The 15,901-nt window shown below is 40.4% G+C and overlaps 1 protein-coding gene across 1 annotated transcript; it reads right to left on the reverse strand.

The window, feature by feature from the left end:
- Positions 1-1,721: 1,721 nt before the first annotated feature.
- On the reverse strand, positions 1,722-13,054 carry ATP6V1G3 (ATPase H+ transporting V1 subunit G3). The gene is made up of 3 exons (XM_032118592.1): positions 12,784-13,054; positions 5,348-5,448; positions 1,722-2,163 (listed from the first exon to the last, which is right to left on the reverse strand). Exons 1-3 carry the CDS (start codon positions 12,863-12,865, stop codon positions 1,990-1,992), a joined length of 357 nt encoding a protein of 118 aa, XP_031974483.1. The 5' UTR covers positions 12,866-13,054; the 3' UTR covers positions 1,722-1,989.
- Positions 13,055-15,901: the final 2,847 nt, after the last annotated feature.

Raw genomic sequence — 15,901 nt, forward strand, 5'->3', positions numbered from 1 at the left:
AGATTTTGTCAAGAATGAGGGAGAGAGGGATTGTCATAAAATGAAGTAGGGTAACAAGGAAGACAAACCTTTATTTCATGTAACTTGGGTGGCTGCCTCCTGAGAAGCTGCTGTTCTATTTTGCTGCCCACCAGGCTGTGGCAATTCTGCTCTCACCATACAGGGGGGTGTGTGTTTTATCCCACACAGCTGGCAATGGAAGTCCCATTGCTTTAGTTCTGCAGCTGAACCTGCAACATTTCTGTATGTTTAGAAGTAATAGCTGGAGGCAAGAGTGCTGAGGTAGCCCAGAGGGAAAGGAAAACAGTCCTGAGCACTGCAGTGAGACCCTGTGAGGTGTTAGTGCCCACCTTGGTGACTGCTTAAGTTCACAGAAGATCTGTGTTTCACAGCTGAGTGCTGCACTGGGACTGCAGCCATGGCTCAAGCTGGAGGCACGTGCCCCCGGGCAATGAGGCAGTCCTGACTGCCCCAAGCTGTGCAGGAAGGTGCCTGCATTGGGTCCTGCACACAGGCTGGGACTGGAGTGCCTTCATCCCCTCAGTAAATCAAAACCTATCGCAGCTTGGTTCAAAGCGCTCCTAAATAAATGAGCCTTTCAGCCGGTGTCAATAGGATTTCCAGTTTCTTTCCCAATCCTCAGCATCCTTGGGTTCCCAGAGAATATAATCAAGCACAGGAGACTGTAACAATCAGGGCTTGGAGATTATGTAGTATCCAGGCACAGCCTTGAGGAGTCATGTTTGCTGACATTAGGTTGACTACAGCTTTACGGTCATTTTACACATGACAGCATGTCAGCTGTGTAAACCTTGCTGGAACAGGAGATTGCCTGTGACTAGCTGCTGTGAAATTGAAATGATTTGTCTGCGTCTATGTGGACTGAAAATCATGGCTATTGTTTGCTAGTCATTGCAATTTCTCAAGCTTCTTTTCTAATTTGGTGTAATTTTGTAGTGGAGACAAGGCATTAAAGGAGCTCATGGTGCCAGGTGTGTGTCAGATCCCCACTTCATCGGTGCCTCCCATCAGCTTCATCCCATCAGACTGAACGAGCTTCACCTTGAGAACACAGATCATATTGTATTTTCCTAACTTCAGCAGAATTTATTCCAAGGGAAATCTGTGCTATTGCAGAGGAAAGTATTACCCAAGGTCGCTTAGAGAAGTGAGCTGTAGCTGATGTGATTTCTGGTGAACAACCTGTGGATTCAGGTACCATTTAGCATAACTGGTGTAGAGTTTGAGCCCCTGGATTCCTGAGCTTTCAGGGTAACTGTACAGATAATAATGGAAGTGCCATTCTGTGCTTTGCACCATAGCAATTTTGTTAATAATGACTATGCCTGTTCTCATTCTTCAGACTTAACAAAGCTATATAAATTTTGTGGTGTAGTTAAATATTAGGACAATACTTTGAGTATGGCTTTTAAGCATAATTTTGTACAAGTTAACTATATTTTGCTTTAAATTACCATAGAAAAATTGAAAATGTTTTGACTTATATTTTTGACCAAAATCTACAGGGTTCCTGTGTGGTTCATAACCTGACCACTCCATGTATCACAGGGAAAGCAGAAATGTTCTATTCTAAGTTTTTGTGATATTCTATTTCATGTAACTTGAAGTACAGTAAAGATTGGGATAAACAGACTTTATGCAACGTAACATCCAAGTACAGAACATTTTAGAAGACAAAAGGAACAAAGACTCCCACTGAAAACCTGCTAGTGTCAAAGAATCATTTATTCTGCTGTTGTTGATTTGCCCCTGTCTAAATGACAGGGGCTTAGCTACAGGAAACAATATTCCAACAAATGCTTGTGATATCCTGGATAATTCCTGTCACATCAAAAGCCTGTGTGGAATGGTGTGCTTTTGGCTTTCGTGCTCTTTTTTTCTCACACATATAGAAACAATACATGAGGAAGTATTTATGCCTATGAAGAAAGAAGGCTACTTTTTACGAACACAGCACATCATTGAATCTTAAACCACAGGTCTGAAGTTTGGGTGAATTTCAGGGCTGATGTCACATATTGTGCTCAAGAGCTTTTTCATCATGCTCTCCATGTTCCTGTGGTAGCTGCTTGTGAGGTTTCGGATGGCTTCTGTTGTTTGCTCTTCTATTTTGGCAGAGAAGTTACCTTGGGAGCCCATTACCTGAAAAAGCAGAAGACCTCTGAGCAAAATGAGAGGCTATATATGACCATGTTTATTGTACTTTTCTTCATCGTGTAGCACAAGCATAACACAAACACACCACAGAGCTTCCGAACAGTAAGGGTATGATCTGGGTTGAGCTGTGTGCATAAAAACAGGATTAAAAGCAACTCTCATATGCTCATTAGCAATGGGAATCTCCCCATGCAATGAAAGTTTCCCAGCTCCCTGAGGGAAAATGTTGTGTGTGTTTTGTCTTTTATATGGCTCATTTTAATTTGTTTTCTATTTTAATGACTAGTCAGCTAAGTTCTATCACCGTGTGCTTCATTTGGCCTCACTGAGAATGCCTGTGAGTGCAGCTAAGGACCAAACATGGAAAAACCTTCCTGAAAATGCATAATTACAGTTTCAGAGTACTTGAAATGTCTTCAGCAGTTAGTGATGTATAACCCTCAACAGGCCTCAGACAAGGTCTTTTAATGTTACATTTTCTTATCTGGCGAAATACCAGACAGCTTCTGGCACAGTTAATATCAGGACATTCGCTTAGAATTTAATTGACTCTAGACTCACTGAACATTTTAGCAAGGTTATGTTATAAACAGATGCACACGTTCCAAATCTGTGACTTTGCTCCCTCCTCCCTCACTGCCCCAACATCCCTTGAATTCTTCCCTTATGGAAAAGTCCTTCAGATACCAGCAGAGAAATTGGTTTCCAGCTAAAGAATTCCATGTGGAGAGAAGAAGACATTTCTGCATGCTGGCAGAATAAGAAAGGAATAAGTAACATATTGTTCTTGTTCCTGCCGTGGTTCTCTGGGGTGGACTAGCAGGTGGAGCTAACCTGTGATATATTAGTGGGGTACCTACAGCATGACCAGAAACAGGGGAGGGGTCATTAACTCTATTTTCCATCTGGTTTTAGCCCAACTTAGTCCTTAGAAGAAGGAAAAGCATCTTTTGCACAAGCCACTTACCCTGTTGCATTTACCAGTACCTGTCAATGTAGTGAGGCATTTGTCCATAATCCACACGTAAAACACTTTTCAATTTGGAAGAAATGTCGGTTGTAGACATAATACTAAGTATTGGGAAAAGATTATAGTTTTCCATAATAGATATTTTTAGCTGACACTTTATTTTATCTTTTAGACAAGTTGCAAGGGTCATGTGTGGGAAAGGTTGTACAGCTTAGACTGAATTTATGGAGCTGATTTTTTCCACTGGGGAAAAGAACTTTCTAGAGATCCCAGATGGTTGCATGTTATCCAGCTACTAAATACTTTTGAAATGTCTCAAGAAAAGTATTATAATTTTAAGAAGAGCCTCCACAGACCTGCTCTCTCAGCTCATGCTAATATTGTAACTTGAGATAGTAAATTCTTACTCTATGTGTTTTTCCCTCTTTTTCTGCTTCTGAATTTGAAGACCTTTTTCTTGCAGAATGAAGGCAATGCTCTGCATAGTTTATGATTTCTGCTGACCTTGAAGGTCTGTCCCTTATTTTGCCCATACAGGTTTTGCACTAGTGTAATTTCAAAGCTGCTAAAATACTACATTGGCTCAGAAACCACAAAATTCAGAACTAGGCTGCACATCTCCAGAGTGAAAACCCCATGAACTTTAGCAAAATTTGTTTGAGATCCAGGCTAAAAATTTTGCATGTTTTGAAAAAATATTTTGCATATTATCATTCTGACCTCTATCGTTATTTTTCTGTTGCTGTTGTTAATTCTGGATGGATATGAAGCATCTCATAGTATGAGAAAATTTGCTCCAGTTTGGATACAAGCAACACAAAGTAAGAAGAAGAATGGCTTTAAAGGAGACTGTGACAAAGAATTAAAAATACCTGTGTCCAAATACCTGGGAAAGTAAACTGATCCGGGCGTCAGAGTTCCCTCTGCACCGGCTCTGCTGAAGCTCCTGACTGCCTAGCAGACACAGGTTAATAATGATGGCATTTGTCTGGGTAGATAAATGTTTGACATAATGGATCAGGGAACATGGAGGAGGACTGCAATGATCTTGAACAACGCCCTGTCATTCAAGGAGCAATATGTGCTCTGTCCTGCTCAGGTGAAATGTTCAGTCGACAAACAGTGGCCTTTCCTGCAGCTTTAATTTTGCTTGTGACAAAAAAATTGAGTTCACAACAAAGCAACATCTTTACTTTTCTGCTATCAAGACCTAGAACAAGAAGTCTGGCTTGACTGAGAAGATGAACAAATTTTAGAGGTGTTACTTTATTTTGGTGTCAGTATACATCTGAAATTGTACATTTGAGACTGTTCTACCTGGCCTGCCTGTGTGACGGTGTGTCTGGGGGCTGGCAGGGTATGGTAGAGACTTTGTGTGTACAGATGTTCTTAAGGGTTGTGATCCCTGCTGGAAAATGTTTTATAGGAAGTGTGACTGAAATGACAGATTTGTAAAACAGATTTTATTTGACCTCTTAGGCTTTTTTTTCTTTTTGTGGCTGTTTTGCACAAGTACTTTCCTTGCCTTTGCATGATACAAGCTGGGGGAAAAAACAAGACCAAAAATGTAAGAGAAAGGTCACCAGGTAAAAAGGGAATGGTTTGTGAACTTTGATGGAAATGCTAGGGAAAAATGCAAGATGCCATAAATGTATAAAACAGCTTTATTCAGATATGAAAATATCCGTCAGATCACTTTTACTATAGAAACATAGTGAAAAACTCCAAGGTTTTGGTGATTTCAGTTGATAAAGGATGCAGTCTTGTATGTAATTAAAAGAGACAGCTGAAGTGGAACAGAAATGGAAAGAAACATTTTAAACCTTTGCTTTTACTGACACATCCACTTTACTGAATCCCCCAGTTTCAGGACAGGAACTAGGTCTGTCTGTGGTTGTAGAAAGAGGACCCAAAAGTAATTTTCCTTAAGGGACATATGTCTTCAAAGCATAAGCATGAACCAAACATGCAATCTGGACAATTTTAGTGGTGAAAGTCCACAATTTGTTCTACAAATGCATTCAAAGCCTGTGAAAAAGTCCAAATGAAGCATATACACACTTTAGATGGAATCCCTGTGTTTAATCAGTATGACCACACTGGTTTGCAGGAGTCTCCATGTAATACTGTTGGAAGCAATTTGGTTTACCATTGAGCAGATTGGTACAAGAAAAGAACATATGCAGGTTTCTAACTTACACTTGTTTCCTTGTTTCTAAATTCCTTCTCCCTCTGTAGTCTGTAGTGGTCTATCTCGGCTGTGGCTTCTTCCTTGGCCTGCTTCAGCCTTTTACCCTTTCCTAGAGGGGCAAGAAAGAGGCACTTATTTCATACCATCACTGTATCCCCAAAGATGAATCTCTCTAAATAGGAGGTGTTTAGCTGGCAGAGTAGAACACTGACTTTGCTGAAAGTCTTGTCCATCAGATTTATTTGCACAAGAATGGTCAGAAAAGACAAAGTGATTTAATTAGAATACTTTTTGACTGCTAGCCAGTCATGCAAGTACCCATCTTCTGAGACCAACTTCCTGTGCAGAAGCACACAACAACTGAAGAGCTTCTTGGTTTGCTGAGAACAGAAGTTTTTTTGCAACTACACGTCTTCTCGCAACACAAATGCTTTTTTTCTAATCACAGATTGGTGTTTAAATAAATATCTATCTTTTCTTCATCAGCAATAGTAGCAGCCAGATAACAGATTTTAGTTGTCATGGATGGGAAAAGACGTTATTCTGTAAGATTTCCTGTATTGATTGGTTGCCAGAATCCCTTCATCCCACACCAACTGGATTCTGCTTAGAGCTGGCAGATTTCCAAAATACTGCAAGATATGTCTTAACCACTACCAAACTGAGTTGCAACTTTCAGGCTTTGTCCTTCTCTTCCCCCACCCTTTTCCACTAACCTTTGTTAAATGCAGAGGTGAGTGATTAAGAGGAGGAGGTCAATGGCATTCTCTGCCAGTATACAGAAACTATGAAAGGGATTAAATTTTTTTTTTCTTTTCATTTTAAACTAGAAGGTGGTCTGTAAGGCGACATTTTAGGGTGAAGTGGAAACCAGAGTCTTCCTCCTCACCAGGCTTGTTTACATACCTAATTTTGTTTGCTGTGAATAGTTACTTTGTTTTAGGTAAAACACTATGGGCTTGTCAAATCAAGAGCACATAAGTAATTTCAGGACTGGGCATAAGGTACTTTCTGGATCTAGTTGGGTTGTCATGTAAAGTATAAGAGTAAATGGTTTGATGGAAATGTGATGTTTAAGGTTTTACATGAAGGAGCTGGTGAGCATGTCATAAAACCCCCATGGGCTTCTCTGTCGTTTATAAAGTCAGTAAAGTTGCATGGATCTCCTCAGGATTCTGCTACACTACCTTGTGAGGAAAAAGTAATTTTCTAACTGTAAACCTCTTGTATGGAATTTGATATGTTATACTTGAGACATCTGGGCTGGTGCTGATTTTTGGGGTCTCTTTCTGCTGCACAGCTAGAATTTTAGGAGGGGGGGAATAAGCTTGCTCCCTTTCTTAACAGGAGCAGTATCTTCAGTGGCTGAAAAACTGCTTAGTTGCTTAAATTAGGATATCACAAGAATGAGAGAGTGGCGGCCTAGGCAGCTGAATGAGCCATCTTGATCTCATGTGGCACATTGATTTATTTACTTACTGTAACAACCTATTTAACATCACTGAGCAATAAGAACCTTTGTATTTTTTTTTTTTTTTGAGCTTTCAATTCAAGCACAGAAGACAAAAGATACCTTTTCTGCTTTCCTGAAATCCTAGGGAACATTCTCTGCCTCGGCTAGGAAGAGGAACATAAATATTTCTGATTTGTTTCCTCCGAGCCGTTCCACTGGATTGGTTACACCAGAGCTGGGCTTCTGAAGCCTTATCAGGTGTATCATATAACAACTTGCTTCCACTGAGCATGGCACAATGAGGAAGCTGAAGCTTGGGAGGAAGACTGTTTGTTCTAATACATCTGAGATTCTGCAAAAGCCTGCGCAAAATACCTGATTCAGCAGGAAATGACTTCACCAGTTGATGGCTCCTTCCAAAATAATTATCTGCAGATGGGTGAGTAGAAGCAGAGAGATGCATGAAATGTGGATTACCTTTTAAGTCTTGATTCCTAGACTGTTGGCTTTTGTGGGTGTGCTTATTGTGGAACCTCGGGGGTGGCACTGTATACAGGCTTTTTACAGGAAGGAGCAGCCTGCTGGGGAACTAGATAGCTTTACTGACCCCCAGTCTATCAGTGCAGGGCTCTCTTGTGTGGTAAATTATATTTCTCAGAGTCCTTCTGCCACTGAGCTACTGTGCTTATGCATAAAGGGGAGAGAGGCTGTTTAAAACCTAGTGGGTACTTTTCTAGTTTGTATTTCTTTGATAAAGGCTGATTTCTCCCAGCTTCTACCACTCACTGTATGAAGTATTGGGACCAGGATGAGTGAACTGACAGATCTGTGTAAGAGCCTGACGTTAAGTCTGGACAACAAAATTTGGAACCAGGTTTAGGTCTGTATTTTGAAGTTTCCCTTATTCTCCTTTCCAAATTTGGAGCTGATCAGCCTTTTGTAGAGTTTCCACTCTGTAGGAGTGGAGCCGGGGGGTGATTCTCTGGAGCTGGCAGTCGGGGGGAGTGACTACGATGAAGCTTTGCCAATTTCACCAGCTGAGGAACTGTATCTCTATAGCAAATTAAATTATTTCAAAATCAGTGGGATTTTAATTTCAAATTCCATCTGGGGGGCCATCTGTAGTAAATATGTTGCATATTTGGCCACCAGATAGATAAATATATCCATTTAAAATGTACAAAATGGAAAGAGATTTACTGTAAAACAACAGTTCCCTTGCCTCTGACAATGTAGATGGTGAACCGAGGAGTACATACATACATACGTGTCAGCTCTTGACAGTGCTCTGGAGTAAGCACAATACATAGGGTGTCACCGTAGGGTGGCAGCCATTTCATTTTTCCATGATGCCTTAAGAATTGGTACAGCAGGAACCTGCTGCTTCCTATTTAATTAAGTGGAAAAGCTGTGAGTAAATTACTGCTAGTTCAACAACATTGTGGACAGAATCGGCAACTGCCAACATATGCGATGGTGCATATGCTGCACCTGATTAAGTTAAGCACAAACTAGAGCTTAACCTGCTGTTCCACTAGAGACAAACCAAAATTAATTAATCAGTCTGTTGTTAACCACTTGTCTGCTACCATAGCTGTGCAATACAGGACTGCCTTTTCAAAGCCTTACTGATCTGCTGGGTTGGGCTCTCTGCAGAGCACAGCCAGGCTGAAATCAACCCTGACACACTGAAGGGTGGAAGACACTGAAATTCAGCCAAAATCGTGCAAAAAGAGGGCAAGAAATACAGGAGGATGGGCAAACCAGCCTGGCCCAATGACATTTCCTCCAGGATCATAGAGGTGAGGTGCAGAAAGCCCCAAGTTTGAAGAGATTTTTGCCGCAAAGGTCACGCTGTGGGGACCAGGTTTGCTGCTGGCCCTCTGTCCCTCTTTCCCGACTTGAATATGGGCAGCAGCAAAGCAGCTGTGCTATGCATGATTTCCTTGTCCACAGCCTATAAAAAAATTCTTAGGCATTGTGTTAAACTGGCCCAATCCTAAAAAGCTTGCTGTGACTAGCCAGTCCTGTATGGGATTTTCTTGCCCAACATGGGAAGGTGTTATTAGCATGGAGAAAGGCTATATTCTTCTTTCTAGGTATTTCTATGATGTTAATGAAACACCTTGCTCTGGTTAGATCCACAAGAACTGGTGTCTTTTAGGTTGTTCGAGTTTTTTAGATCTTGCAAGAAAGACAGTAGGAGGCAAAAATGTTGCATTCTAATTTGTTCAAACACTAAGTTATCTTACTTTCCAAAACTGCAATGCTAAAATGGGTGTTGGTTTTCAAACATATCATCTAGGCTGAATTTCTGCATAGAAATCAAGTCATTTGAAGAAGTTGCCAAAAATTAATCATGTTTTCTTAAAATAGAACAGTTGTCTTTGCTAAATTGCCTGGAAAATGGGATTTGGGGATGTGCATTCTGAAAAAACTATTTTGTACTTTTAATAGAATAGAGGCAGCTAAGCATTATGTACAGCTTTCTCAGTAGATAAAATATGTCTTGGATATTATCCAAGAGAGTTCCATGGATATAATTCTGTTTACAATATCTTACTTTGATTAATTTTGTTTTAATATGATTCCTATTATCTTTCATCTGAGTTTTCTTTTTATTAGGCATGAGAAATTCAAGGGAAGACATAAAAATCTATAGGAGAACAAGTTTTGCTAAGCCCAGTGTTCACAACACATTTGTTCCCCTTGTTTTACCCAAAAGGATTTTCAGGAATTGATGTCTTGGCACTGCTAATGCTCGGTTATTTCCAGGATCCAAATTGTGCTTAAAGTAAAAATGATAGATAAAGCAGCACCATGCTCAAAAGGCCAAAGGATTGCAGACTGGTTTGGCTTGTGTTTAATAAATTTAATAATTTCAGCCTTGCACATGTGCATTTACTAATTAATTAATTAAACTACTAATAATTTTTCAGGTATAAATGATATCAGCTAATGACATCATGCCAGGATAAAGGGTATTGAGCAAGAAGTATGAAAAAGCATGTACAGAGGAGCTTTAGCACTATATTTTTGCTTTGTGTGTATCAATTTAATTTTATTTGCTAATTTTTTTCAGTTACTTAAAGTGGCTTTTGCATTATGAACTGCACATATGTCAGCAAAACCTAGGCCCATTACCTGTTTATATACAATATTATGCGTGTTCACACTACATTTTGATTGGTTATGTGAGTATCAACTGTAAACACCGAAGGCTTTGCATCAGGGAGTTCTGCTAGTCACATTTCCTTGCAAATGCCTTTTCTGGGTGTGTCTCGTGAACAGCCTGCCAGCTGATGTCCCCGTCTTAGCACAGCAGCCAGACTCGGGCACAGTGGTGGTGTGCAGTTCCTGTTTGCGGTGACGAAGGAGGTCATAGGGCTGGGGCAGCAGTGGCACGGCTGGAAGGGTTCAGTGCTTTCCCTGGCAGCCCAGACCTGCAGAGAACAGGCCCTGAGCAGCAGCTGCTGATCCACACTGGTCCTGGGTGGATCTGAGCTGGCTGTTCGGGGGTGAGGTAGCACGTCCTCCCGTGTTTCACCCAGACGTGTGTGCACAGGTCAACCAATCGCACTGCACAGATCTGTTGCATTTCATACATTTCCTTTTGGCTTCGCTTTTATGCTCAAACTCTGCAGTCCTTTGTTTTGATCTAACTGCAGAATCAATGTGGGGAAGAGACTGCTGAAGTAATCCCAATTTAGCATAGCCAGATTTGCCTCTCAAAGAATCCCTTTTGTCCTTGTCCCACAGTATTTTAAATTATGCTGGCATAGTCAGTTACCTAAGGTGGTGTAGTGACATTGCTATAAAAAATACTGAAATTAGGGACAACATGGAAATTTTAAACTTTATTTTGTAGCTTCACTGCAATTCTTGCAATGTTGAATATAATGGTTGTAGAGATTACCTATAGTGCGTGGTTTAGCACAAAATCCAGGGTGGATTTATTTATTTGTTTGCCCTTGATATGGTCTACCTAGGAATAAAATCTTTCTGAAATTCTTGAGGTTTTTCATCGGATCACACTGAACTGCTGAGGCTGGAAGGATCCTATGGGATACACTTCCTGATGGGAGCAATGGCAGCTTGATTGAGGCCATATCCAGTGGGTTTTGAACGTCTGAGAATGGAGATTCCCCAGCCTCTGGGCAGCCTGTTCCTCCCTCACAGTCATTGAGTTGTTTTCTTATGTTTAAATTTGTGAATTGATATTTTAATTTTCCTTAACAATTTTTGTAAATACAAGAAAATTCTGGCCTTAAAAGTAGTAGAAAAGAAAGCCATAGTGATGATTTATTTTCACTATAAATAATTTTACTGATAGCAAAATTCTTAATAGCTGTTTTTCTGTAGCTGGTTAATAACTCCTACCAGTGTGTTAGTGTTGAGGTAAGCATTGGTAGGGGTTTAATTCAAGTTTCTGACTCAGAGGGCTCTGAAGATACTTTATCTGTATGAAACCTTGTGCTTATCACAAGCACTCCAAGTGAGGATGAGGTGCTGACAAGGGAGTGTGTCTTTTGCAGAGTAGAGTAAATGCATCCATAACTGTGTCTGGATTCTGCAAGACATTCAGCTTTGGTCATCACTTTTATGCTATAATGATTCTTTTCAGTTTTGGAGTTCCTTAATTTATGAAGCTTCCTTTTAACTGCCTGTTAAAGGAAAAGCTAAAGTGACTCTTCTGGTTTTAAAAACAAACCCAAATGAAATTAAGGAAAAAAAACCCCTCTAAACCTAAAAGGAAAGGGTAATTCACTTCAAGATATCACAGTTAAAGGCCTGATTCTGCAGTCCGTGTTCAGGCCAAACTCCCTCTCCCTCCACTGGGGCTATGCCTTTCTGGATCATGTGCTCTCTGGGTAGGAGGAGCAGTGTGTTTCCTCTGCCCTGCATGAGAAGGGAAAAACCTCCCAGAGCTCCTGGTTTGGCCGTATAAGAGGTCAAAACACTACTTAACTATCCATTGCTTTCAAGTTTCTGCCTGAGAGAGTTCTGTTTTATGAAGGTGAGGGGATTTGTTTTAATCTCTGTTGTGTCTGCAAGGCACAGGCAGTGGCTGGGTGCTTAGGGAGGGGACTTGCCTTTCTACTTATTTTTGTGTGCTGCTGTACAAATTGATAAAAATTAATGAGCACACAACAATGCTGATTCATGTGTAGAAGGAATATGGAAACTACACAAATTACTCTGTTTAGCTTCCATTCCTCCCTGGAAAACAACATATATTCCTTTAATCACACTCTTGCTCCACATGACATCATTGTCGTGCATTTTCTTCGCATTCTGCAGCACAGCGTTATTTCCTGCTGCTGGTTTCTAAAGCAAGATCACTCCAGAAAACAGTACTAATGTTTCAGGGCTAGTGCAGGTCAATGACTCACGTGGTTGTTACCTGCACTCAGGAGAATAATTACTTGTACCATGTAATAAAACTTCTGTGAATGATCTATTACAGTACTGAGAGTGCTCGAGATTTTACCTGATTTTGATCACTGTCCCAAAGTCTCCCCTTAGTTTTCATATACATTCTTGAAGCCCAGCTTCAACTAGGAGACAAGTTACTGAATTTTGCAAGTAAAGAGGAACACTGAAAAATTTTAGCAAGACCTATAAAGAAAAATAAAGAGTTTGGAGTCTGGTCCTCCAGAACTGGCAGCCAAAGGCACACAGGATTTTAGTTTAAATAGCAAGGCAGTAATGACATTATTGGCATTGAGATGAAGGAAGAACAAATGCAGCTGACAGGATGAATATAACAAAGAAAATCTTTTTTAATGTAGTAAGGCACATGTACATGTACACACAAGCACATGGGATTCTAAGCAAACTCTGAACGTTCACGTTTGAGTAAATGCCTGGCTGCAGTCAAGGCGCAGCACTAGTACATGTACACAGATGAAGTAATCTTTTTCTGTGAGCTACTGTAATTCTGAAGGGCTTGCATTTGAGAAGTACAGTAAAACCAGGCCAGCTACTTACTTTTTTTGGCTTCCTCCAGTTTGTCCTTGGCACGTTTTTCTGCCTGCAAAAGCTGCTGGATTCCCTGAGACTGGCTGGTCATGCTGATTGCTGGGGCTGGTGAACTTCTGTGGAGACTGGAGCTCAGAGGGAGTTTTATACAGCTGCCAGGCTCTTCCTTGTGTTTTTTGTTCTGTGTGTTATTGCAACAAGCTTCCAGATTGTACCAACCCAGCCAGCTGTGCCTGGATTGCTGCTGGGAGCACAGATCTGGGAGTGCAGTCGGAAAAACACAGCAGTGAGGCTGAAAGGAATGTTCTCCTCTCTTCAGGGTCACAGAGAACTTGAAGTGTCTGATTAACACACTAGGGGAAAAAAAGAACTCTTCAAATGGCTTGTAGTTTAATGGGGAATTTTTTCTTTTTTAGAATCTTATTTCTGAAGCAGAATACAGTTAATCTTGTCTAGGAACTGAGGGGAAAAGAATATTTTCTTGGCATTTCCTTTTAATAACAGTTCCCCTCAAAGTGAAGAATCAGGCTCAGTCAACAATTGATTTTGGTTGAACACCAAGAACTGCTTGTAGGCTTCTGTTTAATGTTACTTCTTAACACTACTCATTGGGGTTTTCACTTTAAAAAAATCTTCAATAGGAATTAATTCATTGGGGACTAAAGATTAAAAAAGCATGTGGTGAGTATGTGCCTTGTAATGTGCCATGATGGAAGTGAGTGGACATGAGATGGAGTGAGAAGCTGTGGGCTTAGCTCTAAGATCCGGACTCTTGGAAGGTATAAATGGTGGGCTAGGTTTTACTTTCAAGTCATAACACACGCAACAGTCAAATGAATGCCTGAGCATGGCTGCAAAGGCACATCCCATTCCCTACAGAAGGAAGAGTTTTGTGAGCTACTGCATGAATAAGCAGCATGCTCATATTCTGAATCCTCATAAAAAAACCCAACAAATCCCCCTTGTTACAGATACTTCAGCCATTGCACAGGAGAGGGACATGCCAAGTTGCATGATTAAAATAGATTTATTTTTGTAAAACATTACCTCTTAGCATGACTAAAGTATATTTATTAGAAGTTCTTGACAGAGCTCTGCCAGGACTGGAGATCACCTTCTGATGTAAATGTTCTTTTCCTGCTGCAGTTTAATATACATAGTTACATATTTATCTGCGTAGATATGATTTCTGCATAGATTATAATTAAAATATGTTTATATAAAAATTATTTAGTGCTCTCTGTTAATGGTTCTTATTGTAGTGCCCTTTCTTTCCTGGGGCTTCCCAGGGCAGCCGTGTCTCGCAGCTTCCTTGCTGTGCTAGACTTTTACCTGATCCTGATGAGGAAATATGTGCAATTGGTATGAAGTCTCTTTTTCCCTCCCAAATAGTTGTAGGTTTGAGAGAAAATGGAAGGAGAAGCCTCTTGCCCTATTGCTGTCTTCAGTAGTGCTCTGAATGTCGGTAGCACTGAGACTTGGAAAAGGACTTTGGTTTCTATTCTGTGATATTGCAAAGTCAAATTTCACTCAAGCTCTGCCTTTCTTACAGTGTATTAATCACTGAGTTAATTTCTTCATCCAGAAGCTGTGTGAGATGCTTGCTTGTCTCCAGCACTGAAACCAGGGGTTCACTCTCACTCCAGGAGAGCAGACATGGCACTGCTTTTAGAAGATTTTAATGTATAACCTTGAAGTTTATTTTATTCAGACATAGAAGAAGTAGTGATGATCAATTCTACAGAAAATTTGGAAACTGTAGGGTTAGGAAGCCATTTGCCACTGGGCCTCAGCTACAAGTGATATTACTGGCAAAGAAAAGCAGAAGTGGAAAATGAAAGTAAAAAATGAAGAGATCTGGTTTACTTGGGGCAGGAAACTTGGGCTCAGAACTTTAAAGCAGAAGTTACTTAAAAATTAAATAGGAAGTGGAAATGTCAGGCTCGTCTCAGACATCAAACGTATATTCCAGGCAAAGGGTCTTGTCAAGCAAATCTCATTGCTGCGAGAAATGTTACAGAACTACTGGCAAATTAAACTGTTTCAGTTTCTGGATTTAGCTGACAGCATTATGGGTGAGACCCTTTGAATTTTCAGAGCAGTTCTCAATGCTATAATTATATTATGTGGGCCTCATTAATGATCTGAATTTTGATATTTACAATCTGTTAACTAATATTTCTCATAAAATAGTTCTATATGATGAATTTTTATGGGAAAAAGATCCAATCTTCAAGAGATTATGAAGCTCTTCCATTGTGAAAATATTAATGTATTTCTTAAGCAGATCATTTGAGCTGCATATGTCACAGTTCACACTTTCAATATTTTTATGAATTAAAAAAAATCTCAGTTTATAATTTTCCTTGTGACTGGTTTCCATACAGTGTGGTGGGATGCCATGCTGGCCCTCCTCGTGGCATCAGGCAGGTACTAGTGCACATCTGCAGGGGAGAAGATGATTATTTTGGCTGGTGCTTATATACATTTTCTTAGACTCCACATGAAGTACTGCCACTTAGAACTAATTTCAAAGCTTGTCTGATGATGTTTGTGATGACCTCAGACTATGCTGACATGGCACTTCTGTGTATCCCACCTCATGGATAATTCATTAAAATAAATTAAGTTAAACCACTGACTGGCCAAACAGGCTCCTACTTCATCACACAAACCAGTAAGAAACTTCTCTGTGTCATAGTTGCTGGCTTTCTTTCCAAGTCAGCTCCAGACTCATTTAGTTAGAAAAGAAAAGCCGATGTGGGGACTGGTAATGGGGGCAGGAGAGGTGTTACCAAAGTGAGAGAGGGCAGAGAAAAGGGGTTTGGGTTTTGTTTTTTTAAAGTGTCCTTTTTCTTCTCAGCATTTTGTCTCTCTATCTTGGCCTCCAGAATTTCCTGAGCCTTTTTTCGTTATCCTCGCTGACAGAAAGGGAAAAATAGGCTCAGTTCTGGTGTTCTTACTGCCTCAAAGCAAAGCTGTAGAACAAGAGCTCTTGAAGAGTGCTACAAGGGATGAGAGACCCTGCTGAGCTTTCCCTGCTCACCCACAGCTTGAACAGCAGAAACACTCTAAATCAGGTATTTTGAGTTTAGATGGAGGCTGTGTAGCTGCTGTTTTATCTCTG

The sequence above is a fragment of the Corvus moneduloides genome, chromosome 9, assembly GCF_009650955.1.
Source record: "Corvus moneduloides isolate bCorMon1 chromosome 9, bCorMon1.pri, whole genome shotgun sequence".
Taxonomy (NCBI): domain Eukaryota; kingdom Metazoa; phylum Chordata; class Aves; order Passeriformes; family Corvidae; genus Corvus; species Corvus moneduloides.

What these genes read in the sequence shown, in the direction of transcription:
- ATP6V1G3 (XM_032118592.1), bottom strand. Translation starts at nt 12,865, where the DNA reads ATGACCAGCCAGTCTCAGGGAATCCAGCAGCTTTTGCAGGCAGAAAAA. An exon ending in ACTGGAGGAAGCCAAAAAAA is followed by an intron (nt 5,449 to 12,783) that starts GTAAGTAGCTGG and finishes TTGCCCCTCTAG; the next exon opens with GAAAGGGTAAAAGGCTGAAG. An exon ending in TTAGAAACAAGGAAACAAGT is followed by an intron (nt 2,164 to 5,347) that starts GTAAGTTAGAAA and finishes CTGCTTTTTCAG; the next exon opens with GTAATGGGCTCCCAAGGTAA.